The sequence below is a fragment of the Streptopelia decaocto genome (assembly GCF_964273445.1).
Source record: "Streptopelia decaocto genome assembly, chromosome: 10".
Taxonomy (NCBI): Eukaryota; Metazoa; Chordata; class Aves; order Columbiformes; family Columbidae; genus Streptopelia; species Streptopelia decaocto.
Window position 1 is genome coordinate 13,471,620 of NC_138665.1, and position 27,832 is coordinate 13,499,451.

A 27,832-nucleotide genomic window follows, 5' to 3' on the forward strand; every position below is an offset into this window, starting at 1 on the left:
GGTGTGGGTGCATCTGAGTAGGTACGGTATGGAGGTGCCCAAGTAGGCATGGGGCACTCAGGCAAGTAGGATGCAGGTGCCTGGGCAGCTGTGGGAGCACTGGGCAGGTGATGTATGGTGCACATGGCCAGGTATGAAATTATCTGGTCAGGTGAGATCCAGACAGGTGTGGGAATATGAGTGCACTCGGTAGATAAAGAGGCATGAGTTAAGATGAGCACTTGGGCAGTTGTGAAAGGCACCTGGACAGGTGTTTTTAAAGTGAACTTACAGGTATGTGCTGGAATGAACTTCTGAACAGGTATGGGGACACCTGGGCACATGCAGGGGCAGAATAGGGGAATCCCCTGGAGGTGCTTCCCCCAGATCTGACAGCACAAAGAATTAAGGTAGGAGCAGGGCAAAATTAACCATGAAGATATTTTGGGGGTCTCTGGTGGGACCCTCTCTCACAGGTCCATGCTGGCCTGCCAGGGATCAGCTGGACTGGCAGCCCAACCTGGCTCTGCCCACCCTGTCAATCTGCCCTGCCCAGCAATACCAAGGTGCTGCTCTGGACAGAGAAATGAGGATATGACTGCTGCATTTACCCATGGGGCAATCCTCAACCTTCCCTGTTCTTCCCTTCCAAGGACTTCAGTTTGTCAAATGAAAAAGATGCCCACGCCAGTGCCAACGATGAGAACTCGGAGCGTGGCAACTGGTCAAACAAAGGCGACTACCTGCTCTCCATGGTGGGCTACGCTGTGGGCCTGGGCAACGTCTGGCGGTTTCCCTACCTCACCTACCAGAACGGCGGAGGTACCTGTATTGAATGGCAGGGTGGGGTGGGCACACCTTGCTATCTCCAGGACAGAGGAGGGCCAGCTCCAAGGGCCAGCCCTGAGGATGGGCACATTTTATCAAAGCTGGATGTGAGCATTGCCCTTGGAAGTGGTATAGTGCCTGCTGATGGGAATGAGAAGATGAGTAGGAGGCCTCTCTGGTTTTTGAGTGCTGGCTGAGGAGGGAAATAGTATTTACTTTTAATTGCAAACTTCCACCTGAGAATTCCAGAACTCATCTGATTTATTCAAGATCAACTTTGCATCTTTTTGTCAATGTACCGATATCCACTACTTACCTAAATAGCTGTTTTCCCTCCTCTGTGCTTACCTCCTTGATATGCTTATAAAGAGCAATTGAATCCCCTCTCAACCTTTGTTCTGCCAGGCAAACAAGCTAAGCTGGAATAATTATCCAAGCTCAGTAATTATCCCCATCAGACAACTGGGAAGTGTGAGGCAGAGAGAGCCTCTACCTGCTTACACAACAAACTAGTGGCAAAGCCAAATGGAGGCACTGGCTTCTCTGGCTGCTATTCCAGGGCTTTGTCTACTTGCCAGGCAACCACTGGTAATTGAAGAGAGCATAAACGCCAAGTAACTGCAGAGGACTTACTTGTATGTACTTATTTGCTCTACCTAACAGTCATTGGAAGTTGAATTCTGGACTGTACATGCAGCACAGTCCATACAGCTGTCTGTGGAACACAAAGTGGCATTCTTGGTATAGAAGTTTTATTAGAGTGAGTTTAGCTGAGTTGCATTGGATATCGGATCGTGTTTAGGAAAACCATGCTCTCACTTGTCCTATCTTCTGCACAGACAAAGAAGTGTCAGTCCCTTTTGCGGAACAGGGCAGCCATTGATATATCAGGTTAATGTACACTTTAAAAGGGACTCAAACAAGTGCCATGCTGAGATGCTGTTTAACACAGGAGTCAGCCAACCATAGAAAATAATTTTCATGCTTCGACATCCAGTAGCTACTCTAACAGGGCAGTTGTAAATCTCAGCTAAGTACATGAAGAAATGGTTCTGTTCCTTTTGAAATTAAAAGCCAGAAGATGAAATAGTAAGCAGACAAAACCAATGGTGCCTACAGCTGAGCAGTGTTCAGCTTGTATGAGAGCAGTATGTCTTTAACAGTTTTTGTAAAATCCTTTTAATTCTATAAGAGAAACCATCCTGTGTAAATCACCAATTCTTCTGGTAATATGTGTTTCTTCACTGAAGGTACTATTTAGTATTACAGAAAACAGGATATAGAAACTGGCCTCTGTATTCTGCAAAAAGCAAAAAAAAAAAAAAAAAAAAAGGAAAAAAATAAAACCACAACAAACAAACAAGAAAAACACAGTGGGATATTTGAGGCAAGGGGAAAAGGGGAATATAAAATGTAATAGAACTGTGGTGAATACTGAAAGATTCATTGTTTTCTCTCTGTGTGTGTTTGTGGGTTTTTGCCCTCTCCCCTCTCAGGTGCTTTCCTAATCCCATACACTCTGATGCTGGCATTAGCTGGCTTGCCCTTATTTTTCATGGAATGTTCCCTTGGGCAGTTTGCCAGTCTAGGACCAATTTCCATGTGGAGAATATTACCGTTGTTTCAAGGTTGGTATTATGTTTCTGTATTTTTTTTTTTCCTAGTGATAAAGAAATTAATTCTAGTAATAAATGAGTTAATGATTTCTTCACAAAGTTGCCAATTCTGAAAGGAAGTTTTATTAATGATTCTCCTCATGGCATGCAGTATACCACCCTAACTGTAGCTCTCCAGGCAGAAGGCAATGCCTGTTTGCTGTGTGAGGAAAACCCTCAGTTAAACACCTGGTGCCATGTGCAACAGATAGAAAATCATATTTAGAAGTTAACTTTTATCACTGCTTCTTTATACTTTATGTCCTATGTAGCTTGCAAGTTCACTGTTGGATGGGCTAATTCTGTATTGGGCTGTCAGGACTGGCACAGGCACATGGCTCTGATTGCTTGATGCAATTCTGTGCATTCATTCAACTCGCTGCCTTGGGAGTCATATGCTGGTATCATAAAGTAGGCTAGACTCCAGCTTTGTAAGGTGCCTCTTGTGATAACATAAATGGTTGTGTTCTGTAGTGGTAGTTTACCTTTCTCTGTGAGGGACTGAATTTTAAAGTGAAGATTTCTGTGTTTGGAAACAATTAACCATGTGCTTTACTCACTCCTATCCGTCCGGGTCCTGTACTGATGGGTGGAAAGAGCTATGTAATTGGTCTTGTTTGTCCTCTTTCCCTACCAGGGGAATTCATGTAGGAACAGGGAAGTTTCTTTATAATGCAACAGGAATTTCACCTGCCGCCTTCTACAGAAACAAAAGGGATTACAGTCTGGCTGGTTGCCTGAATGCTTACTCTTTTTGCCAGCAGACACAATCTTTCACGAGAGCACTGTATTTAACTTTAAAGCAAAAGTCTATTGACACAGCAAATCTCTTGTGTGTCTGTGAAGATATAAACTTAAATATAGTCTCCAAGATGACTGGGACAGTTTGGCAGACTTTCCCAAACTTGCAGAACAAAGTTCATATTAACAAAGGAGGAGAACAGTATTGTTGATACAGATTTACTGTTCTGTGTTCCTTCTCATTTATTGGCAAAAATATACATTGCAATGGGATCTTTAAAATGGCTTGGTCAGTCATAGTTGTTGTATAGTTTGTTTTATGTTACTAAACAATCAGAACTTCCCACTGAACTGGAAGTAAACAAAATACTGAATTTTCCTTTGGACGTGGACTTAGCAACTAGTCCAATTTTCCTGTAGGCCTGATTCAAGCTCTCTGTCAAACCACGTTTGAGATGGTCAGTTTGGATCACAAGCCTCCCTTCATGGCTTCACTCTTTCCATGTTTTACTGTTGTTAAAATTATTTTAAAAAACAAACAAATGAAAAATTATTTCAACTTCTTCCCAAGTAGCCTTTTAAAAATCAAGTGAAGGCCATTCTTTTCTTTTTTTCTTTTTCTTTCAGCCAAGTCTGGGTTAGTTAAGACATTGTGTCTTTCTCTTTCCTAGGAGTGGGCATCACAATGGTCATCATCTCAACGTTTGTGGCTGTTTACTACAACGTTATCATTGCTTATGCGCTCTACTACTTATTTGCCTCATTTCAAAAAGTGCTGCCATGGTCAGACTGTTTTTCCTGGGCAGATGAGTTCTGCAGCAAAACACAATTAGGTATTGTATTTAACAGACAGAGTTTAATATTACTGTTTTGGATGCTCATACTTTGTACTGTTTTCTGGGAGAAATAACAGAAGCAAGACAGCTACCCATGGCTTGGAAAGTCCTTCCTGGAGTTTTGTCTCTGAACACACTGGCATGATGCTTGTCTGATTACCTGCAGTTCTGGATGTCTGGGAAATCTACAGAGAACTGGGCTGAAACCTCCTTGTTGGATCCTTCATTCCCCTTTAAACTCTAAGGTTTCTTCTAGTACATACACTCCCTGGAAATACTGCATTCCCGTTTCAGCAGGCTTCATGGCAAGGAAAACACCTTCCTTACCTGCAGCAAGAGCATTGCTATATAGCTTTTACTGAGCATTCTTTCATTACCCCTTGCCTCCCCAGTGGCTGTGGTAATCCTGAGCACCGGTGAGGCACTGGGTTCACACCAGAATAACTCTTTAGGGCATATCTCCATGTTATTGTTCTTGATGTTTGGCAGTACATGTACTGCCAAACATTTGTTATCTCGCCAGTTTCCATATCAGACCAGTATAAGGCAAAAGGTGAAGCTGGTGAGATAACTATTAATTAGCAGCTGGAAATGTGTTGCCAAGTGCTAATGTAATTGTAATTCACTTAACCATATATCTGAAAATATCTTCTAAGATTCATAGTTTCATAAAATGAAGTTGAGATGCTTTATTTAACAAAAAGTAGACATTTGCTTATGGGCTAAACAAAAATACTTTAGTTCACAATTTGTAAGTGCTGTCCTGAAATAGGCTTCAACAATACTTCCAGTAAATGCTGATACAGTGTTCTTTATTGTATATTCTGGCCAAAAAAAAAAAAAAAAAAAAAAAATCACAACGCCAAAAAATCAAATAGGACCCATCCCCCGCTAAGGAAAATATTTAAAGAGTTCTAGTAAACCCTCTGCCACAATAAAATGAAGTTGTTATAGGATGATCTGTGTGTGACCTTGGTTTGGGACAAAGGTTTTCACAGAATAGCTGAGGCTACAATCTTTACTATCCTCAATTCTGATTTGCAAGTATTCTTCACAATAAGTGAAAGGTGGAGCTGAGCACACCAGATTCTTGGTGTTTTGATTTACAGTCAAAGCAACTAAGTCACAGCTGCAAGTGATAGTTCAGGTTTGTTTCTAAATGTTGTTAGTAGGCAAAACGAAGCTGTAACTCTTTCAAAAACATATTTGCTGTAATAGTCTTATTTTTATAATAGTCATCACTGTGTTAACAATCCCCTTTCGTCACTTGCTTGCTTTCTTCCAGTAAGTGACTGCAATGCAACCTTAGATGGACAAATCATTCATGCAAACTACTCATTCATCATAAACAACAATCTCACATGTATAAACGGCACCATGAACTACAAACCAGGGCAATTTCCCAGTGAGCAATACTGGAAGTAAGTAAATGTTTTACAGAAATGGCTAAAAATGCTTTTATTACACATCGTGGTTTTGAATATATCTTCTATTTTTGTCTTATCTTGCTGTCCAGAAACAGTCCAGTCAAAGGGGGTGGGCAGACAAATCTGTACAGAGGGGACTTAAAATTTAATTGATGAGTCTGAGCCCCTAAGACAAAAATTAAAAAGTAGAGAGAAGCAAATGAGTAAACCTGTAACAAATTGAAAAATAATCCAGCTAAAGATGTTTTCTTCTCTGGAGTCCTGGTAGGAACTATTTAGCATCTTTATGTATAGTCTAGAGGTTCTTTTCAGGAGCTACTATGCAAAATATATTCACATATATTCTGAATCTGAGCCTGTTGTGAAAATGCCATTTCTTTAGCCACATGGTGGCTCATGTGTCATGTTCCTTGGGCTTCTGGGAACTGATTATTCTTATGGGCTCTTCTCTTGGCGTCAGAATTTCACAGTTAACATGAAAGAGCTCAGGTAGTTCTGATGGGGAGATGTATGGAGAGTTGAGGGGCTGATAGCTTTTAAAGAGGGGAAAACTGTAGTTAAATATTCAGTTTGTCAATGCCAATTATGCACTTCTAACCACATATTCATGGAAGCGCCTACAGGGTCTTGTAATATCTGCAGAAACTAGCTCATTTCCCTCCAAGAAGTGGCTGAAGAGGAACATGCGCTGTTGCCACTCTTCTCATTGCAGTGTTTTGTGCTTTCAGTAAAGTGGCTCTTCAGCGCTCGAGTGGGTTGGACGAGACTGGTGGCATCGTCTGGTACCTGGCTCTGTGCCTCCTCCTGTCCTGGATAATTGTTGGAGCTGCATTGTTTAAAGGAATAAAATCTTCTGGAAAGGTAAGTTAGGAAGAGCCAGTAGCAGACTTTTGGCCTGATCCTACCCTTCCAATGTCAGCTGGACCTGAGGAAGGGTTAGCACAAGGCAGGATGCAGTTCCTAACCCACTACCCTCTGCTTGACTCAGCATTAGACTTACTTTCTGCCCCTTGGCTTCATAACTGTTACATAAAATATGAGTAACGTGCTGATTACTTAACACACGGGTGTCCTAGCTTCACCAGCGCTGCCATGTATTTGGGGATCTTGCTGTCATGCAAGTGTTTCCAGCTGAGTTTTGGCAGTCACTCAGCCTGTTATGACAGACATGTGCATGTAACTGCACAGGCGCACACCCTGGGAACACCCGGTAATTATTTGTACCTCCAGACTGGTTGAGATGTTTGGACAGTACAGGTCAAGTCCTGCCAAGAGATGTGTGTGTGCAGGTTCCTGTCAGATTGTGAAATGTTATTTGTACTTAAGATTTCAAGCTACTTTTAGGGACCAGGTCCCTAGGTGCCTGTTTTCAGGCTCTTGACTCTGCTAAGCTTCCATTTCCACATGCTGGAGCATGGTTGCCTGGAGTTTTCCCTGGGCTAGGTCAACTCCTCTCCAGACTTCGGGCAGGCTCAATTTTATTCTTCTTTGCCTGACACCCTTTTCTTGGTTTAGTTCCTCCCTGTGCTCCTTTTTTACCTCCATGTTGCATCTCCATTGCTTACCTCCTTAGTCTCTGCTGCCTTCATTCTTTCTCTCTTTCTCTCATCCTTCCTGCACTTTTTTGTTTTTTTTTTTTTTCTCTTTCCCCTCTTCATTCCTTTTGTCACTGTGCCTTTCCACAATTCCTTGTTGTCTGTCTTCCTTTCCTCAGTCTGATGTCTCTTTCTGTTCTGGTTTCTATTTGGAGCTTTCTGCCCTATGTCTCAGCACTGCAGGGTGGAGTATCTATGCTTACCCAGCCACAGCTTCTGCCACATGGCTCCTCTCAAACTCACATTCTTTGGGCTCCTGACAATTGGCTCTTCCTGTTGTCACTTCTCTTCTGGCACAAAGGTAAGCATCTTTGAGAAGCAAGGTAAGACTCAGAAGAATCTGGCTGGGCAGGAACAAGGCAAAGATGAAGAGCGGAGAAAATTGACTATTCCGGACAAATATGTAGCAGGTCTTCAGAAATGGCAGACTCACCATATGATGGTGCAATGCTATGGCTTGGTGTAACCAGCAGTACTGGGTCAATTATCTGTCTGCGTAACACTGAAACTGAGACTCAGGTAACAAGGGTATTGTTGAACGTAACCTGCATGATAATAGCACTGCTTAGCCCTGTTCCTGGCCTGAATCCCATCGCACTAGAAGTAGTGTAAACAACAAAAAAGATCTGTGTCTGGGAGAACCTAAAAGTCCTCATTCCCAGTAAAGAAAGCTTCCAGCATGGCTGCCTTTTTTTTTTCCCCAGTCTCAGAAGGAGATTATTTTATCCTGGTAACCTAATTTTGACTGGTGTTCAGTTAGCTTTTGCTAGAAGCATGCCTAGCAAGAGACCTCCGGGGTAGCTGAGTTAAGAACTTGCTATAGGAGTAAATCATATCAGAAAGTACATTTCTGAAACTGGCCAACTCCTATCTGAAAAGTGTATATGTGTCTTGGGCCTTCTGCTTCTGCTGGAATGCAGCTCCAGAACCGGCTAAGCCAGATGGTTTTGTGCTTGGCATGTGTTCACTTCCCTGGTCGCCTGTTTATCATTTGTACCAGAAGACCTTAGCCTAAAACCCAGCCTTTCCTCCTGCATGGAGGTCTGTGCATTCCCTTGCTTCTAATATGTGTTCCTGCACTTCATTCTGCAGGTTGTCTACTTTACCGCACTCTTCCCATATGTCATCCTGCTCATCTTGCTGGTGCGTGGTGCCACCCTGGAAGGTGCTCTCGATGGCATTGAATACTACATTGGGAGACAGTCCAACATCACCAAGCTGATGGAGGCAGAGGTGAGAGGTAGTGCCAGCCCCGGAAACGTGACACAGTTCTGTGGTTCTACATGCTTGCCACTTGCAGAGCAACTTTCTTATCCACGCAGGTTCTGTATTTTTTCAGCAACCCCTAGCTCTATCGGAAGTCCAAGCCTCTATTCTAGCTACTCTCAATCTAAAAAATAGCCACCCTCAGCCTCCTCCCTGCCACACCAGGTAGTGATAACTGTGATGTTGTCCCTAAGCAGATCTCAGGGGTCATGTTGGAGTTTCATCCTAGCAAGGCCTGCTGAGAAAGTTCTTGCTGTGGGATCAGGTGTTGCTCTCACATGCCCACTAGCTTTTTTGCTGATAATTTCAAGGAACTTAATCAGAAGGTCGGAGGGATCTCCGAGTTTGAAATTCAGGCTGTACCTTTCCCAGGAAACTAGCTTGGGAAATCAGGAGGACCAGGAAGGGCACCTTGTGCAAAGGAAGCCTGGATTTTTGATTCTGACTCATGCCAACATTAGTTTAGTTTTACCAAAAGCAGACATTAAGCATGCTATGTACTTGTAGTATTTTTGTGAGCATTTGGCTTTAACTGAGAGACTGCAGCAGAGGTAGAAGTAGTTTGTCTGGATAATGGTGTGAGGACAATAAGTGGGAGAGCACATGGAAGTTCTCACTCTTGCAACCCAGTCCTGGTTTTCCTTATTCATTGGCACTGTGACAAGATTAATATCTTGACAACCTGCATATGTGAATGACTTGAATCTCTTCTTCAGGGTTAGCTCAATAAGATTTAAATATTTGGCAACATACTTGGGATGTGTCCTTCAGAAATCAAAGAAGATATTGTCTGTGCTTGAGACTGCAAGGTCATGAACGTCCTATATCCCACCTGCTCTGCAACTCATGTGAAATACAATTAGACATTCAAGCTAAATGTAGAAAAACCCTGGAGCTTTAACAGAGGGCAGACTTAAATGTTTATGACATGTGCTGTATGTAACACAGTAATTCCCATGTTTTTGTTTCTGGTAGGTTTGGAAAGATGCAGCCACCCAGATATTCTACTCCCTGTCTGTGGCATGGGGTGGACTTGTTGCTTTGTCTTCATACAATAAGTTCCACAACAACTGCTACTCAGATGCTATTTTAGTTTGTGTAACCAACTGCCTCACCAGTGTATTTGCTGGGTTTGCGATATTCTCCATCTTGGGACATATGGCATTTGTGTCTGAGAGACCAGTGTCAGAGGTTGTGGACTCAGGTAGGCTGATCATCATGCTGTCATTATCAGGACTTGCTTTGCCCAAGGCGTGACAATAACCTCCTTCTTTCCACTGCTTTCCAGGATTTGATCTGGCATTTGTAGCCTACCCAGAGGCTCTCTCCAGGTTACCAGTTTCTCCTCTGTGGTCCTTCTTGTTTTTCTTCATGCTGCTGCTCTTGGGCCTTGACTCCCAGTTTGCCACCATAGGTGAGTGGGGTTTTAAGTGACCCATGGCTTTTCAAATTACCATTACCTGTCTTAATTATGCTGCTTAAAACCCACACTTCTTCCTTTTCAGAAACACTTACAACTACCATACAAGATATATATCCCAAAGTGATGAAAAGATTAAGAATCCCTATAACTCTGGGTGTGTGCATATTGCTCTTCTTTCTTGGTCTTGTATGTGTTACTAAGGTAAGACATTAAAATATTTTTTGGCAGTGAGTTTGGTTACGTTGCAAGTGATGAACTCAAATAAAAATATCCTTTCCTGCTGTTCCTGTTTGCATGGATTGATCTCAAATTCTCCCAGTGTGCCTGAACATGCAAATAAGAAATTCTCAGAGGGAAGCCAGAAGAACCTAAGGTTTTCTGTGATTATCGAACTGAGATGTGCTTTTAAATAGAAGGCCTGTGAACTGTCAACCTGATGTATTGCTCTCCAGTTAAGGAGGTTATTTGTGTAATCTCAAGCATCTACATACAGTGCATGTGCAGTTCTGCGGGTACAACTAATAGATGCCGATGGGATCTTCTTGTTCAAAACTGACTTCTCAAATCCTGTCCTGTTTGGTAACGGCCTATTCACATCATAAAAACCTACTGTTTTGCAAGTGTCAGTGACTGTATGGTTACTTCTCCTATATGTGCATATATATGTATATATGCACATACATAAAGATAATATTAAGCATACTGTGTAAAATTTCTTGAGACAATTGCTTTCCAGGATGTGAAGGTTCACTGTAATTGCATCCATGCAGATTTATATATGCAATTAGACTGAGAATGTGAAGAGATAATTGTGGTGAATAGACAGTTGTAAAGTCAAGTTAAGCCCATAAGTTATAAAACATGACATCACGGAAGCTTGCAAACAACTTAGTACACAAGAGTGTGAAATGGCTTAAAGCTTATTTTCTGCTCTGTGATCCTGCTACTGCATGCTGGTATTTAAAGCTGTGGAAAACCTGTGTGTGTAGTATACAGGCCTACCAGAACTGATAACTGGTATAGCTGTTGCTGTAGCTCAGTATTAAAACTTCAGCACCAGCTTCAAGACAGTTAAGTTCCAAATTTACATTTTGCTCTCGGCTGTCTGGAGGTACTTTAGAATCATGGAATCCTTTCGGTTGGAAAAGACCTTTAAGATCATCATGTCCAACCATTAACCTTGCACTGTCAAGTCTGCCTCTAAACTATGTGACTAAGAACTTCATCTACATGTCTTTTGAACCCCTCCAGGGATGGTGACTCCAGTGCTTCCCTGTTCCAATGCCTGACAACCATTTCCATGAAGAAGTTTTTCCTAATATCCAATCTGAACCTTCCCTGGCACAACTTATGGCCATTTCCTCTTGTCCTAAAACTTCGCATATGCATGTTATGTTATTAGTATACAGATCTACGGTATTTTGTCAGATGTGCGTTTCAATTTTACATAGAGATATTTAAATGAAATAATGTTAATAAATGTGTACTTAACCTAGAGAACTGGGAATTTAAAAAACTCAGACTGGTGATTAGTTAAGCTCTCTTGAGCAATGCAGTTCATTTTATTTGCATAAATACGTTTCTTGTAATGGGTACATTTTTATCTCTTTATTGCATGTTCTACAGGCAGGAATTTACTGGGTTAACCTAATAGATCACTTCTGTGCTGGATGGGGAATCCTTATTGCAGCTGTACTGGAGATAATAGGCATCGTCTACATTTATGGTAAATTGCTTGCATTGAAAATCTATTCTTTGACTATATAGTCCCAGGCACAGTGTATAATAAACACTAATTACCACAATAAAGCATTTATAACTTAACTGGCCAAAAAGCTTTAACAGGAACCAAGAACTGGATAAAATGACCTTGACTGTTGCCTTACTTCTATACCCTTTGAGTAACCACACCTGCAAGGGAGGCACCTGCTTTACCATGCTCCCTATGATTGTCTTTCAACAGGAGGAAACAGGTTCATTGAAGATATTGAAATGATGATTGGAAAGAAGAGCTGTTTATTCTGGATGTGGTGGAGAATGTGCTGGTTTTTTGTTACTCCTGTGCTGTTAATGGTGAGTGTAGATGACTGGGTTGTGTTAGTGTGACAGAACTTAGTGACTGGATCTTGAAGAGGTTTCCACGTGAAGATTCAGGGCTGAATGCCCAGGCTCTGTGTATAAACATGTGGTATGGCAGTGAAAGTGAAGTAAACTATGTGCTATCTATGCTTTCTAATTCATTCTACTCCTCCTTGGGTCCTCTCCAGAAGAGGCTGGACCTTCAGATCAGTTGCTAGTAAGCTGGGTCTACACTCTGAGGACTAACACAGAGCAGCCAGATTGTCTATCTTAGCTAGGTTATCTTCATTTCAGACTGTGAGAAAATGTTTTGACAACCTAGATTTTTCTCATTGGAGGAAAATTCCATTTTCAGGACAGATCCCTGGCTTAGCTTTGCTCTTTGGGTATCCAGCTGCTCCCTTGTCTAAGACTTTTTTACATCCTGTCACATGTCTCATTTTTTTGTTACTCCTGTACTTCTAATTGTGAGTGTAGGTGGTTGGATTATGTTTTATGAGATAATTTACTAACATCCCAAATCCAGCAGCAGTGGCAAGTCACTCTGGCCAGCATTTAAACTGTCCAGTCTACAATTCAGAAAATGCTGCCCCTGGAATACCTTATTTCTGCAGCAATATTTACCAACAGTTAATCTTAGATTCTTTCCTATATTCCTGTAAATAACGGAATATGGGAACACATAAAACAAACAGAGAAAGGTACTGAGCTCATCCAGCAATGTATATATTTTCCAACATAAGATTTCAACATAACCCAGAATCAAATTCTGTTTAAACACTGATGTACTTTAAGTTTTAGGGTGCATATTTGTGTCATTTTCAGTCCTGTCCTTCAGTCTTACTGCTTGGCCATGACTGAACACCAAATCCTGCACAACTGTTCTTACACTCAGAAAGCAAGAGGGAACTGTGCAAAATTTGTAGGTAGCAAGTTCAAGTTGGCTGGAAATTGACTTTCCTCTCTTAAATCTTCTTGCCTTTTTTTAATAGGCAATTTTGGTCTGGTCTTTGGTCACGTTTTCACCTCCCAGTTATGGCTCAGTGTCATATCCAGGCTGGGGAACCGCTGTCGGCTGGTGCATGATCATCTTCTGCATCATCTGGATTCCCATTGTTGCTGTTATAAAAATAGTTAAAGCTGAAGGAAACCTTTGTCAGGTAAGGCCACAAAAAAGTCGTTATAGCCTCAAATCTTTATTTCACTTGTGCATTCTTCTCAAAAACATGTTTGGTATTTTGAAGTGTTCATTAATTGGATTTGTAGAAAAAACACATCTCTGGTGGTTGAATCAGAGGCAAATTTACCCTACTGTGCACACACACATTCAAAAGTCATTTTCATAGTTTCTGTTATTATTCCAGCTGCTTTAAATTCTCTGAAGAATTTTTATCCCCATATCATTTTCAAGGCTTTTGCCTCCCATTCCTCACAGAAATGAGCAAGTGCAGGATTTGAGGTATGGTCTGCTCACCAAGCTTTCCAGAGAGTCTTGCTGGTCACAGATTTCATTGTTTGCTTGACTTCGGTGTCTGGAATCCACTGAACCCAGAGACATTTGGAATGATTTTTAAAAACTTTTATTTGTTTGCCATTTATTGAGTTGCAGGGCATATCTAGAGTTACAGCTTTACTGAACTTTACAAATAGCCCAAACCAAGGTAAAACATCAAATGCCTCTTGTTTTTTTTGCTTTCCAGCGCATTGTAAGCTGCTGCAGACCTGCTGCAAACTGGGGTCCCTATCTGGCATGTAACCGAGGAGAAAGATACAGCCATGTTGTAGATCCCAAAAAGGAAAAGGATCATGAGATTCCTACTGTGTCTGCCTTTGTATACAGTCAACAATGAGATGGCCGTTTGGATGTCAACTTTTTAACATATCTGTGGGTTTTTTTTTTTTCTTTAACTGTGAGAAAGTGCCAAAGCAAAACAGCAACAACAAAAAGCGAATCAACCCTCTGTCCTTCAAGCCTAGCCCCCAAACGATAGTGAGCCAGATTATTTATTTTTAGTGCTGTGTGTTTGGGGAGAAACAGGTAAATTAGACACTAGGATCTCCCCAGATATTTAGGTTGAGGGGGCAGGAAAATGCATTGCAGGCTCCCCAGGCTGATGGACTGGGCATGCTTAACCCCATCCAACCTGTATCCAGCTGGACTGCAGATACTGGTGTGGAAGAGAATAAAGACACATTTTGGTCCTCCCCAGCTACAGGGAATTTGAACCAAAATGTGCTGTGCTTGTGTGCCCCAATGTGCTGCGCGCAGCTGCTACCTTTGCTGTGCTTTGCCATCCCCAGCGGTGTGCAGACAGCAGAAGGGGAACGGGTGTGCTGCTGCCTGGCACTGTGTAGCTCAGGGAACTCGAATAATTTTTCTCTGTCTAAGCCTTGCTCAGTGCTGTGAGGCTTCTCAGGTTTTGATGTAGACTACATGGTGTTGTGTTTTTTGTCTGTGCATCTAAATGCTGAGTGGCAAAAAAACTGCCATCACAGGAAAGACGTCCTTAACATGGCGAAAAGCAGGCTTTTTCTATTTTTCATTATTCCTCTTGGGATCCTCAAAGAGACATATTTTGTGTCATGCCCCATGCTCAGCACATTCATCTGTCTATAATTCAAAAGTCCTGTGTTTCCATACACTGTCATTAGATGCTGCAGAACGAAACAGTCACCATTGAATTCTGGTGTGTCTGTTCTCCTACACTCACCGAGACTTCACCCGTCAGTTTGTCCTCTGCATCTTTGACTCAGGCTTGTGTTTTCCCTTCCAAAGGAGACCCAACGTGCTTTTTAGAGATCCAAACAGTGTTATCGGTGTTGTGGTAGAGCCAACAGAAGCAGAACTTTACCCCAAGTGAAGGTTATAACTGCCTTGTAGTGCTATTACTCCAAAATTTGCTGAAATAAGGGGATTATTGAAAAGTTAGGAAGTTTGTAATGCATTTAGGAATACAGATTTATGCTTCTACCTAGGCCCCAGTGAGTTAGGTTAAGAGAACCTGACTTCATTCATAACACAAATGAATTCCTGATAAAGAAAAAAAGACCAATGGATTGAATTAATCCATTCCATGTGCTGAGGAATGCCTCTCCTACTGTGACAATGGTTCCTTGGGAACAGTGCAGCACTGTTTCTAGCTGTCGCTTCTTCTCAGGGCTTTGTCACTGTTTCTGGACATGAAGGAGTGTGGATAGTGGCTTGTTGCCCAAGCTACACACCTTGGTGTATGTTTTATAGTGATGCTTTTGTGAGAAATCAATACTTTATGGCAAACAAAATGTGATTCTCAGTTTTTAATGGTTTTGGAGCTGGAAAATGAGATTTCAGCCTTTTGTATGGAGTTTGTGGGGGGGGGACGTTTGGTGGGAAGTACCACCAACTCTTCTGTGATCTTAAGCCTTTGGGAAATTGAACTGGAAAGATTCAACTTCCAGGGAGCTTTTTCTTATAGAATTTATATCTAGTGCAATAGCCCTGTCTTGATGCAGGCTCAGAAAATACAGACAGTGATTGAGAATTTATAAAAAAGGACTGTGGAATTATAGCCTGTAACAGAAGCTGCTGAAGAGAACCCCTTTCCTGCACTGCAGCTTATCTAGAATCACGGTCCAGCCACAAACCAGCAGAAAATGGTGCTGTCACTGGCCCTGAGCTGTGGAAAGGTGGGAGGAGGAGGGAGGCTTAGCTGCAAATCTGTGGTGCTTCACCCCCCAGTGGAGCACTGGAGCTGCCACGGTGGGCATCAGTTCACATCCAGGAAGGCAGAGACTCTAGGAAAGAGAGAGAAGTTAGTCAAGTAAAAAGAGCACTCCAAGAGGTGGTGGGGAAGCAGCCTGACCAAATTGGTTTCAGAAAGAATCCAGGAAAGTTTTGATGAAGGAGATGCTGAAGGCAACAGCCGTATACTGCCCTGCAGGAAGGCCCTGCTGCTGTGCGCAGGGCTCCTTTGAGGCTTCTTCTGCTCTGGACTTGGCTTATGGGCTTCTAGGAGCTGTTTTCCTGATGTTGCACTATCAAAGCTTTCACGAAGAGCAACGGAAGACAATATCTCAAGGGCTGGGAATCCAGTTTCGGTGCTTTTTTCCTTCTCCAAGGTAAAAAAATCCCCCAGTTCTGAGGGCAAGGTTTGCTGTCCTTGCCCCTGGCAGACCTGGGATCCTTATTTGTGTGCGCATGTCTGACATCATCCCAGTACACCCAGCTGCTGTTGCTCTCTTTGGATGAGCTCACTTCTGGCATCCTTGGAGGAGTCTCAAAGAGTATCTAGGAGTTGGCATTCACGTTCCTCACCCATCACAGTTCTGGCCCAGCAGGGGCCAGACCCCTGAGGGTTCCATGAAGAAGTGGTGGCACTCAGCGCTGCTCTGGAGGCAGGATGGACCCAGCAGACCTGGGTGTATTCCTCACCCATGCAGGCTGCTGCCCAACATCTTGGTGTTTGCCGTGTTGAAAAATCAGCAGTGCAAACCAGTGCAGCATTCCCATTAAGGTGCTTGAAAAACCAGGGGTTTGGGTTTTTTTACTTTGATGGAAAAAAAGAAAATGGTTCTGCTTTGGATCAAGGTAAACAGGACTGAAAGGAAATATCTCGGAAAAAGAAAGCAGAAGTGCAAAAGAGGTGCGTTCACTTTGGATTGGCTCAAGATGCAAGTATGTTTCAGGCAGACAAGATAACACAGTTCCAAAAAGCCACATCTGCAACATGGAAACATTTAAAAGAGGTATTTGAACTTGCATTTGTATATGTATGTAAAGCACTTAGTTAGGAGCCAAGCTTATGAAAGCAAATATTAAATCCCAAAGATATTGCTATTGCAGAGAATTTTTGTAAGCAGGAAGTGATTTTTTTTTTTTTTTTTGTTTAAGTATTTACTTTTGTTTCTACCACATGATCAGTTTGCAACGGGCCATTTTCCAGCCGGGCTGTGTGGCGGTGCGGTAACCAGCAGAGAGCAGCGTCTGCTCGTCTCTTCTGCTCCGCTCCGCTCCCGGCAGCGGGGACGGGCGAGGGGTCGGCGCGACCCCCGGCCCCGCCCGGCGCCCCCCGCGCTGCGACTGCCCGCCCGCTGGTGCGCGGCTCTGAGAGCGCGTCCTAGAGCAGCAGCATCAACCTGAATTATTTGACACTCGCTCCTGCCTGGCTGGTTGAACAGCATCTGAGTTTGGAATCAGACCAGCCATATAGAAAGGATGTTTTTGGGGGGTTGTTTGGGTTTTTTTTTAATCTGGTTCCAGTTGTGTGAATAAAGATAGCTGGTGCACCCTTGAACTCCTGCGTGCCCTTGAGCCGAGTGTTACAGCAGCAATACGGCCTCCCTGCTAAAGCCACTCTGGCCTCTGCAGGCCAGAGTTGACCCTGGGTTATCTCAGCAGATTGGTTGTCCCATTAAGCAGACCTTTCGAGCCCCACAACTCAATTTTGTGACACTTTATGCACCCCCATTCCCAAATCCCCAGAGCTCTGCTGAGCTTCAACCTGTTCTCATTCTCCATGCCTGTCGATGAGGTAGCCTTGCCAAGGCTTGTCCTCTTCTTGGCTTTTTAGTTTTTTGTTTTTTTTTTCTTTGTAAGAAGCATCAGCATGGAGCCAGAAGCAGCACACACATTTTTAACTGAAGGCTTTATTTTCTTGTTGCAGCTTTAAATCTAATTTTCCATGGTTTCCATCAGATCACAGCCATGGCTTGTCTGACATGGCACCACATTCAGGCTCTCAGGGATGGGGCATCTGCCACACAGTCACAGTGTGGCTGTTTGGAGGGGCATGAGGCACCAGGGTGTGAGCACAGCTGACTTGCTGGGGAGCTGCAAAGGAGTGCGGAGCCGATTGCGCAACCTGTCTGTTGAAGCTAAAATCATATATTCCCTGCGAGTTACCTTTTGAAGGGGCTGGGAATACTCTACCAAGTCTGATCCAGCAGAAAAATCCCCAAATGTTCAAATTGAAACTGATCTTGAAAGAAATTAATGTCTGCTGGTCTCAAAGAAATTACTAGGGCAAAGGTTTTTACACTGTTGGAAGAATAAATTGTTGTTCCAGCTCTCTGAAGGATGACACTCTGTGATGCAAATAAGGTAAATGCTGGCAGGCCCCTTTAAAGAAAAAAAAAAAAAAAGTTACCCTAATGCTGTTAGTTATTTTTTAAAACATAACATTTGACATCCCTTAAGGGGATCCTGGGAGCCAATATCTAATCCCAGGCTTCTGTGAGTCCCAGGGAAGCTCCACATCCTCCCTGTAGATAAGACTTTGGGGCAGAAAGTAGAGGGAAGGGAAAAAATGAACTGAAATCTATAGGCTGTAGATAAAAGGCACTTGATGAAGAAAATGAGGAAAGAAGACTATATATAGAACTGCTCGTTCTCATGTAAGCATTTTTCATTGATTTTTGTAGATTAATTTTCTGTAAAAATATGGGTTAACTAGGTTTATGAATGAAACTTTGCAACCAAACCTCTGGTCTGGTCTGGGGCACATATAGGGCAGAAGACCCACTCTTGGCTCTGGTTCTCCTCATCCTCTCTCCTGCCCCAGCAGGGATGTAGAGGGAAATGAAACGTGTGATCTGAACTCTATGTGAGCAGAGGTTTTTCTCCACTGATAACTTAACCTGACTCATCAACTCATGCTGATAGCAGCTGTAGTTTCACATTGAGGCTTTTGGCCAGATCCAGTTTCAGAGATCCTTGTTCCCACCACCCCTCCAGTTCTGGTCCTGATGCCTGGCTAGCAATATGATTGAGCTTATGGCTATGCAAGAACTAATGACCTTACTCTAAACTAGTGTGTAATTATTTGGTAAAAACAACACCACCAATAATAAAAACAAATGAAAACACACACACAAAAAAACCAAACCTCAAAAAAACCCAGTGCTGATAGTTTTTGTCACAGGATCATATAATAGATCCCCTAAAGATTAGAGTCCTATAAATCAGATGACTCAGAGAGAGCAACCGCTGACCAGGCAGGGGAGTTGGTGATGTGGGACAGAATTTATGGTGAAAGGGAAGACAGAGCAGCTGGTTAAACTGGATCTTCCACTGAAGGAAATGCAGTGGGAAACGGCATCCTTACCTGGGCTGACACTGCTCCATCAACCATGCTGACTGATAGCACAGTCACAGCTACTACAAGAAGGTTTTCTTCCTCAATAAAACAATCTACATAATGCTTGAGAGAACTTTCTTGAACTGATTTATCAGTGTGTGATGACTCAGCCCATTATAAAAGAGTAAAACTACACCCCAGTGAAGTACGAACTCAATGCAGAGGTGAAGTGTGCGTGTGCATCTTGAATATGATGTGCAGCTCCCCCAGCCCAAATGGCACAGCCGAATTGAAGAGGTACAGAGAAAGCACCAAAAGACAATCTGAATGTTGGGGTAGGCTCTGCTCAGCAAGCAAGTAAAGGGAGCAATGATTTTGCTTTGCAAAAATCAGGGTTGTAGAGCAGAGCCAATAGCCATCTATGGAAATCATGAGAGCAGGGACTAAGTACACTATTTTAAATAATTTTAATAATTTTAGAACAAGAGAAAATATGAAAACTTATCAGGTTGCAGCTTTAAAGTAAAAGGAGGAAGGTTTTGTCCAATGCTCAGTTCAGCTGTGGCGATCCTTGCCAAAAGGTGTTGGTACTGAATGGTTACATGCCTTCAAAATCTTTCAGAAAACCTAGTGAAAAAGGATAAAAACTCAAAGAGACAGTACTTCTGGTTCAGAAAACACTAGGGAAGTGGGTCTGTAATGCTTCTACTGCTCTTATGTTCTTCCCTGGGTGTCTGCACCAGGCTGGTGTAGAGACAAAATACTGGCCTGGACTTGCCCTTTGGCTTGATCTCACACAGTTGTCCTAGAAAGCCAAATTTGAACTATGTAATTCATGTTTGCAAACTTTAACTCATTTACAATAAAATGCAGAACGTTGCCGAGAGAAACCTATTGAATTTTCTCTCTTATGTGTGCTCAGCCAGACACAAACAGATTCATGTTCAACAGAGCCTGAACGCAGTTTCATCTGGACATCTCCCTGTAGTGCACAATCTCCTGAGTTGCTGACTTTCATTATTTCTCTTCAAGCAATCAGGAAAGCAGAACTTCTTTTGGTGTAGATTGTCTTGCTATAACCAAAAAGCAGGGAAAGCATGACTAGCTTTGCTATGGGCAGCCTAAGCTCCACAATGTGAAAAAAAAGGCACCAAGCACCAATGACACCAGCTTCCCTCCCCAGGAAGGATAATTGTTCTCCACCATTGTTAATAAATAAAGGTAAAAAAAGATAATTTGCTTTAAAAGATTAATTGTGGAGTTTGCAAGAAAGCAGAGAGCTAATGTTCAACACTACCACCTAAAATGGATGCAGAGGAGAAAGAAAAAAAGAGCTGGGGACAGGGAGAAAAGGCATGCAGGGCTCGCTCCCCTTCCTGTCCGTTGCCTTTGCGGAGTGGAGCACACTCCGTTGCTGAGCCAAACCTCTGAGGGGGTCCTCTGAGAACTCCCACAGCTGTGAGACAAACACCATTTCATGGTGATGAGGAATGCAGTGATCCTCTTTGAAAATGAGGGTTCAGCACAGAGGAGGCTCTGACCCTGTCTGGAACATGCAGCTGGTGGGGACAGTCACTGGGAGGTGGCGAATTGTCTTGCTCTGGCACGGAGGAGTCTCTGGCTGGCTGGAGAACTGCAGTTACAGTAGGAGCTGGGTGCAATTGCATTGGTGGTGCATGGTACAGCAGATCTACTTGCTATGGTGCTACCAGCATGAAGACGGGTAGAATTCCCTCAGGTGTTATGTGACCAGAATTATTAAACTCCAGTGAATGACCACCAGGAATTTTAGTCCTCAGATTTACTTTGCTGAATATTATTCAAGTACTTTGAAAGCAAAGGAGGAAACAAGCAAACATCAAGTAAGTGCCAAAAGGACCAAACACTGGTCATATGTACAGGACAGATTGGGAAAGCAGACGGCAATGTGGGAAGGCATAATAGAGCAGTATATTTGATGCAGCTGTTGATCAGAGAAAGAGGAATGCTTAGCAGAAAATCTGGAAATATGTAGAATACTGTGAATTGGTACTGGTTGTTTGACAAAACCTAAAATAATGAAAGGAATCTGCCATATTCCACCTGTTCAGATAGAGCGACTGGGCTGTGAAATGACAGATCGCATTAAGGTCCCTGGCAGAAAGGCTGTAACGAGACACTTTAATTGCTGAGGCATCAGGCAGAGCTGGAGTTGGTGGCGTGGGAGAAGCCAGTGGGAGGGGAGTTGCTGGAGGGATCCTGGGTCCAGGTAGAGGGTCTGAGGCTGGGCAGTCCCGGGTGCACTGACTACTCTGCAGTCTTGGAAATGATCATTTGTGAATGATGTTTCCATGAGAAACAGTTTGGTAAGATTGTTTTGAAGTTTTTAATCTAGGAAACTGGATAGCAAATTAGAAATAGAAATTATTTGAGAATTTTTTTCAACAAACCTGTTAAAAACCTTCTGCATAGGTGGAAATATTTACTGTGAACCAGCAGAATTGCACTTTCCAGCTCCTCTCTTGGAGTTTCAGCAGGACTAACTTCATTAAAAGAACTAACAGACACAGGTCTTGATAGTGAATCATCTCCATCTGCTCTGCAAGCCTTGCTGCTCTGGAGCTCTGCAAATGCTAACAGATACATGCTGTGGTTTGCACTTCCATCAGCACTTTCTGAGGACCTTGGCTGTCCAGCGGCATTGTCTCACGGAGGTTTAATAGATGCTCCTTCTACATCCCAAACACATACAGAACTGGCTAATGTTATGCTTCAGCTACTAGATGAAGTGTATATATATATTGTACTTCCTGAGGGCCACTGATGGTGCTTAAAATGTGTCTCTATTCTCTGTGTATGTGTGCGTGTGCTAGGTTTTTACCAATGTGGATGAAAGCGGAAAACCAGCCATGTTCTCTGTGGCTTCTGTATCACGCTGGGATGGAGGTGTCCAAATCCCCAAATTGCTGCCCAGTGCACTGGAGTACAAATCACAGCAGGACCAGGGGTTGCTCTATTCTTGCTGAACCCCAGTGCTGCCTCTCAGTACTCCTACTCACCTGGCACTGGGGATTATTTTTTTCTTTGGCCAGTTTTAGTTTTATGAAGAATGTTCTTTTGGGGCGAGACACTATCTTCAATACAGCAAACCAAGATGTTTCTACATTTAAACTCCACTGCAGCAACAGGGTCATATTAACTTCAGTTACCAACAATGCATTGCTTAATAGCTCCAGTGCAAACAGAGGTCCAGGCACAGACTTCAGAGTTGGTTGCAACAATAAAATCAACTTTTCATTCTGAGAGTGATGAATGGTTTAGGTATAGTAGGCAGGAAAATAAAACTTGTCACTGAAAGACAGATGGGGGCAGCATTTCCCTGTAATGTTAGGACATGCGTGTTCCTCTCTGAATAGGTTTTCATCATTAGTTGTTAACTCTCTAAGCTCCTTCCCAAGGAGCCTTACTAAATGTTCTGGTTCTTCATATGAAATTTGGGAGCTACATTGCTACATTGCTTGTAAAGTATGCAGAAAGCATAGGAAAAACAGAGGTAGTCTAACTCATTTATGTTAAAGACATTTGCTTTCCTTTTCTAATGGTTTCTTTAGCATTGCTTTTTTTTAAAAAAAAAATAAAATATAATTGTGTACAGTGAATGGTGTATTTGCTGTTTCCCTGTTTTTTTAAGGGACTAATGGCCACAGTAGCCAATGAGGAACTGTGTTAATGAAAGGCAAGTGACACAGAAATGGGCAAAGGTCCCGCTACTGTGTTTTTCCGTGGCATCCATCATGAGCAGCTTATACGCTTCTTTCAGGTGCTGGTGCTGTGATTTAGCCTACCTAACTGCCCTCCTCTGGCACTGAGTTTCTCAGAGAGATATCTGCCATGATCCCTCTCCATTTGTATTTTGTTAGGCCAAAAAAAAAAAAAAAAAGAAAAAAAGAAAAAAAAGACACATTCTTCTTATTTATTCCTTCATTCCTTTTCTTCTTGAGTAACTTTCTTGAGGAATCAGAGCAGTGTAAGCTATTCCTGACATCTTATATGAGAATACTGAAAGTGTTTTCTCTATACTGGAATGGCTTTGCTTGTACATCTTGGAATTTTATCTGTTTTTTCCATGGCAGCATCTGCTCGGCAGCCTAAGTTAAACAAATGCAGCCAGAAATCCTCATCCTTAGCCCCAAAGAGATGCCACTGCACTGTGGGCTCTTCGTCCCATTTCTACAACACAAGACCTTGAGATCTTTCTGTTTTCCTATATGATCTTCTCACCAACCTCTGTGTGAACTTGGTGACACCATTCCCACTTTAGCCACTTCCTTCTCCAGCTTATATGTTTTTTTTTTCAGAGTCTCTAGTTCTCCAAGCATGGTATTAGTAATTGTGGGAGATGTTTTATTGAAGTATAAGCAAATGAGAGCTGCCCACTGATGGGGGTAGCACACTGGAATTGTAACGTACCTATGAAAAACTCTGTTCTTGGACAAATTCCTCTTTCAGTAAGACAGATTATTTCAATGGCTTTGTATATGTGTTTCCATCACCTATATAGTCCAGAAAATGCAGGACAGCTTTGTGTTATTGTCAAAGAGGTGAAGTCCTATTTATGTCGGATGTAATTTCTTTTACTGCAGCTTCTGCCCACTCTGTAATCATTATATATCTTCTCAAGAGAAGTCTCTCATTTTCCTCCTCCTTGTTATTTCTTTACCATACTATGGAGGAGCTCCAGTAACTTTCTGGGACTCTCTGGTGCACGGACTTGTACAAACAAGGAGCAGAGGAGCCACCAGCCCAACTCTAAGCCCTACAGCAGCACGCATGAGCCAGTCCCTAAGAGCGCAGGCAGATGTAGCCAGTGGTTTGAACAAAGCATCAAGACATTGCTGTTTCACCAAAGCCCCTGGACCACGATGCAAAAGCCCTGTCTGACAGGAGATTTTCTCTCTCCTGTCCTTTCCATGCTGCACTTTGAGGACTATGCATCTTCCAGGAGATGCGTTTCCCTGATGGCCCCTTTGGTCACATAAGAGCTGTTGGGAGTAAATCTCGTGGCTCACCCAGGAGTGTTGGGAAGAGTTTTATTGTCTCTTCAGAGGGATTGTCGAGACACAGGTCATAAATTTGAGAATGCACTTACCCTGTTATGGACTACTGTGGTGTGCATTGCTGGGACAAACTGTCACCAGGGTAGTGTCTTCTGCTGAGTTACCCGGGATACATTCACTCCTGTATTGATTGCACACGTATTCAGCCACTCACTAAATGGGGAAATTTGACCCCACAGTGTGGGGGATCATAATGATCTTGGCAATTTTATTAGCCTGATCGATGGTACATGACTTCTCTGCAGGAGCTGAAAAAAAAAATCTAAGTCATCCTTCTATTAAAACAAGTGTGGGGAAAAGACATTTCCACAAAGAATTGTTCAATCATTTAAAATTAGGTTTCTTTTTTTCCCTAAACTATTGACTAATGGACTGAAAAATTTCTAAATGTGTCTGGTTTTGAAGACAACGCCATTTTTCTCAGGAAAGAAAATCATTAAGTGACAAGTGAACGAGTCTGTCCTTGTCAGTGTGTTTCTCAGGCTCAACTGGGGAAACAGGTGTGGAAAAGGTTTAAATTAAATGGTTCTCCAAACTCTGAGTCAAAATGTAAATTGTTAGGATTATTATGGTTTTGTTTTCCTTTCAGAGTTTTGCACATTTTTGCTCTGTGGTCCAGTTGTGCATTATTCCAGAACTCAGAGGCCTGGTGCTGCAAAGCTCATTGGTGCATTAGTTTCCTTGATTGTAAAAGCTGCAATTTCATCATAACACCCTGAACACCTTGGAGGATTGCCTGTGGCTCCTGGGATTTTTGCTGCTTGCATCTGACTGCTCCTCCATGATAAGCTGGACTTAGGCAGCTACCCCATGGTTCAGTTATGCACGGTAGGCAGCTGCTGCATGTGCCAAGTCACCCTGTGCTGGAAGTGACATGCCCTTTCATTGCCCCTGTATGATCATTCCAAGCACTGGGAAATACTGGGGCTTTGCCAGAGCAATGACTAACTTTTGTTTTGCCGCCTTGAGCTTTGTCCTTCCGGCACCAACTGTTATAAACCCTGCACTTTGTATCAAAGGCATGTCAGACCCGTCCCAAGTCCCTTTTTAGTGTTTGTTTGCAGAGGTTAGCAACTCTAGGTCCAGTTCACAAGCACCACTGAATTTGCCCCCTAGGAAAACAAAAACAACCCCAAACCAAAACAAACAAAAAAAAACCAACCAAACAAAAAAAAAAATATATAAATCTGAGCATCCTGCAGTGATTAAAGCCTCATGCTGGTTCTTGTTTTTAGAGCTCTTTACAAACCCTCTGACTCTGGTTTTGCAGTAAGATGCTGTGACTGTTCCCTTGATTTGACTTGGCCATGATGAGAAACAGTTAAGGAGCTTTTAGTCTCTTGGAATTTGCATTTGAGTTGCCTTAGGGTAGACGATGATTTCCTGATACGGGGAGGATGTGACTCGCCTCCTGGAGAGAACTGAAGCCCTGGGAGTGCTGCTCCCGGGGACTCTGGAGAGGAGGGACAGGCTCTTGGGCTGGGACTCTGCAGGCGACTGAGACATTTCAAAGCAATTCATTGCTCTTGCTGTGTTAAATTTCGCTGCTGGAGAATACACAGTTTTGCAGAGGAATATTTCCTGACTCACTTAGAATTTCATGAACCACAAGCCCATCCAGGATTGCTTGTTTATCTCATCTAGAAACCAAGACAGAGGTCTGCTGCATATTTAATCAGATGGGGAGAAGGCAAAGAATTTTAAGATAAGATTATCTTCTGCTCCTTATCACAGCCATCATGTAAAAAGTTTGCATGGCATGTAAAACAGAGCCTTGTTGGTTTTGAGGACACTGCACACAAAACCAGCTTTACAGAGTAACACTTTTTGTTTGAATTCTCCCATGAATTCTTTCATGTATATGACTAAAAAAATTTCTTGCGCAATCCTATGAAAATTAATCTGGAGATGTAAAGAGACGTGCAGGAACCTGGGGCTTCTGGAGGAATAAACTCTTTCATTCCTGTGGCTATTGAAAGCAGAAAAGGAAGAACAGGCGAAGAGGACCCAAAGTCAAGTTTCTCATTGCTGTAATTGGTTGACAGTAATCAGAACTAAGCTACTGGGAATCACAGTGCAAAGTCAGAAATCAAAGACAAATGGATTTTATATTCTGGGCTTTCAGTTCCAGTTCTACAAAGGTTTTTGTGTACATTTAGGGAGGGGAGAATGACTCCTGTCTTGGAACAGGCTCCCCAGGGAGGTGTCATGGCTCCAAGCCAGTGTTCAGGAAGAGAGTGGACAACGCCCTCAAACACATGGTGTGAACTATGAGGTTGTCATATGCAGGGACAGGAGGTGGACTCAAAGGTCCTTGTGGGTCTCTTCCAAACCAGGGCATTCTATGATTCCGTGACTGGCTGCCAGTTCTTGCTGTACTCAGCTACAGGAACAGAGTCCGAGGTGGCAGAAGGGATGTGAAGATGATACAGGAGCGGGAGGGAGTCCTGTGAGGTTTGTGTTTAGTTTTCCATCTTCAGTGTTGGCACCAGTGTGCAGCAAGAGTTACAACTATGTATCACTCTTGCACAGAAAACGGAAATGTTGAGGCTGCACCACCACAGCTGCAAACCATCTTCTCCCTGTGAGCCAGCCTGCTCCTTTGGAACCCAAAACCCTTCAGGTCTGTGCTCTCTCCTTGCAGCGAAGCTTAGAGAAAGCCTGGGGGACATTTGTACAGTTGGTCAGTGTGTGAGTTGTTGTTGGTACCAATCGGCGCTTGCTGAGGAGCTGGGTTCTTGCTCTCCTCCTGGCAGAAAGGTGTGGGAGAAGGATAAGATGGTGCTTTAAGCCTAGTTTTGCTAATTCTGTGTTTCTGAACAAGTTGTTACTGCTATAAATTCCATCTGTGAGCTTAATGGTCGTGAAATAAAGGTTACACTTTGCTAATGAGCCACTGATGGGTATCAAGCGATGGCGAGGGGAGTGAACGGATGGGCCTTATGAGGATGTTTTGTAACTTGGGCAGAGGGTGATGTGTATGTACTGGGCTGGGCATAAAACATCTCTAAAGACTAAGGCCACCAGGCTGCACACAAAGCTACCTTGGTCCCAGAGCCTTCTGCATCCCTCTGGTGTTCAGGAAGGGATCCAACATGCTCAGAGAGAGATCCACAGTGCACAAGGCAAAGCTTGATTTAAAAACACAGTGGTGTATATAGGCTTTGTTAGCTTTCATGCACTGCAGTGAAACTCATCTTGGTATTAAGCATTCACGGTGCCAGAGAAACAAATAAAATTCAGGAAAAAGCAACTGCCTTTGTGGTTTCATGAGGACCTCTGTGTCTGCCCTTCTAAATGCTGGCAATGTAAATACTGAAGTGCTTTTTTTGCTCACAGCAGACATGATTAATTCAGCTGTTAGCTGGTGTGTCTTCTAGAGGAAACAATTGACAACCCCTAGGTGGATAAGCACCAAAGTCCTGAAAAGCCAGAGATTTTCTCCACATTTAAGAAACCAAGAGATAAAATAAAAACGTTCTTTCATTCCTCTTCAAATCCATAATCAGACAGGACTTAAAGACAGACAATTTTGCAATAAGCATTTTGGAAAGCGGCTGTTAAAGTGAAAATTCTCTGAACAGCTGGAGCCCCTGTGGGGTTGGGTGGTTGCAAGTGCCGCATGAGCATCACAGCAGCACATCCCATGTCCCATCGGCTGCATCCAGCCCCTCCTGCCTACCTGGCTTGAGGACTGAGGGATGTCCAGGTGTACGGTGCCTCTTTTACACTCAGCAGCTCTTCTGCAAGGTGAGAAGGGGGCCTGTGGGATGCTCAGGGGTGCTGAGATCTGTATATTTTATGCTATAAATGCACCTTTCCTCCTCCCCCGCTCATCTTCCCCTAGGGAAA

General features: G+C 43.0%; 1 protein-coding gene across 7 annotated transcripts in view; it reads left to right on the forward strand.

The window, feature by feature from the left end:
* Positions 1-27,832, forward strand: part of SLC6A14 (solute carrier family 6 member 14) — a 78,248-nt gene that overhangs the window by 45,237 nt on the left and 5,179 nt on the right. For 5 of the 7 annotated variants that reach the window (XM_082062057.1, XM_082062054.1, XM_082062055.1 and 2 more), the window contains 13 exons: positions 633-801; positions 2,304-2,435; positions 3,875-4,036; positions 5,325-5,460; positions 6,195-6,327; positions 8,154-8,294; positions 9,303-9,531; positions 9,616-9,741; positions 9,833-9,951; positions 11,377-11,476; positions 11,714-11,823; positions 12,822-12,989; positions 13,530-13,714. In XM_082062057.1, the coding sequence (XP_081918183.1) occupies positions 633-801; positions 2,304-2,435; positions 3,875-4,036; positions 5,325-5,460; positions 6,195-6,327; positions 8,154-8,294; positions 9,303-9,531; positions 9,616-9,741; positions 9,833-9,951; positions 11,377-11,476; positions 11,714-11,823; positions 12,822-12,989; positions 13,530-13,679 (1,875 nt within the window). In that variant the 3' untranslated portion in view covers positions 13,680-13,714. The remainder of the gene's footprint in view (positions 1-632; positions 802-2,303; positions 2,436-3,874; positions 4,037-5,324; positions 5,461-6,194; positions 6,328-8,153; positions 8,295-9,302; positions 9,532-9,615; positions 9,742-9,832; positions 9,952-11,376; positions 11,477-11,713; positions 11,824-12,821; positions 12,990-13,529; positions 13,715-27,832) is intronic. The other 2 variants (XM_082062059.1, XM_082062060.1) reach the window with 2 other exon arrangements.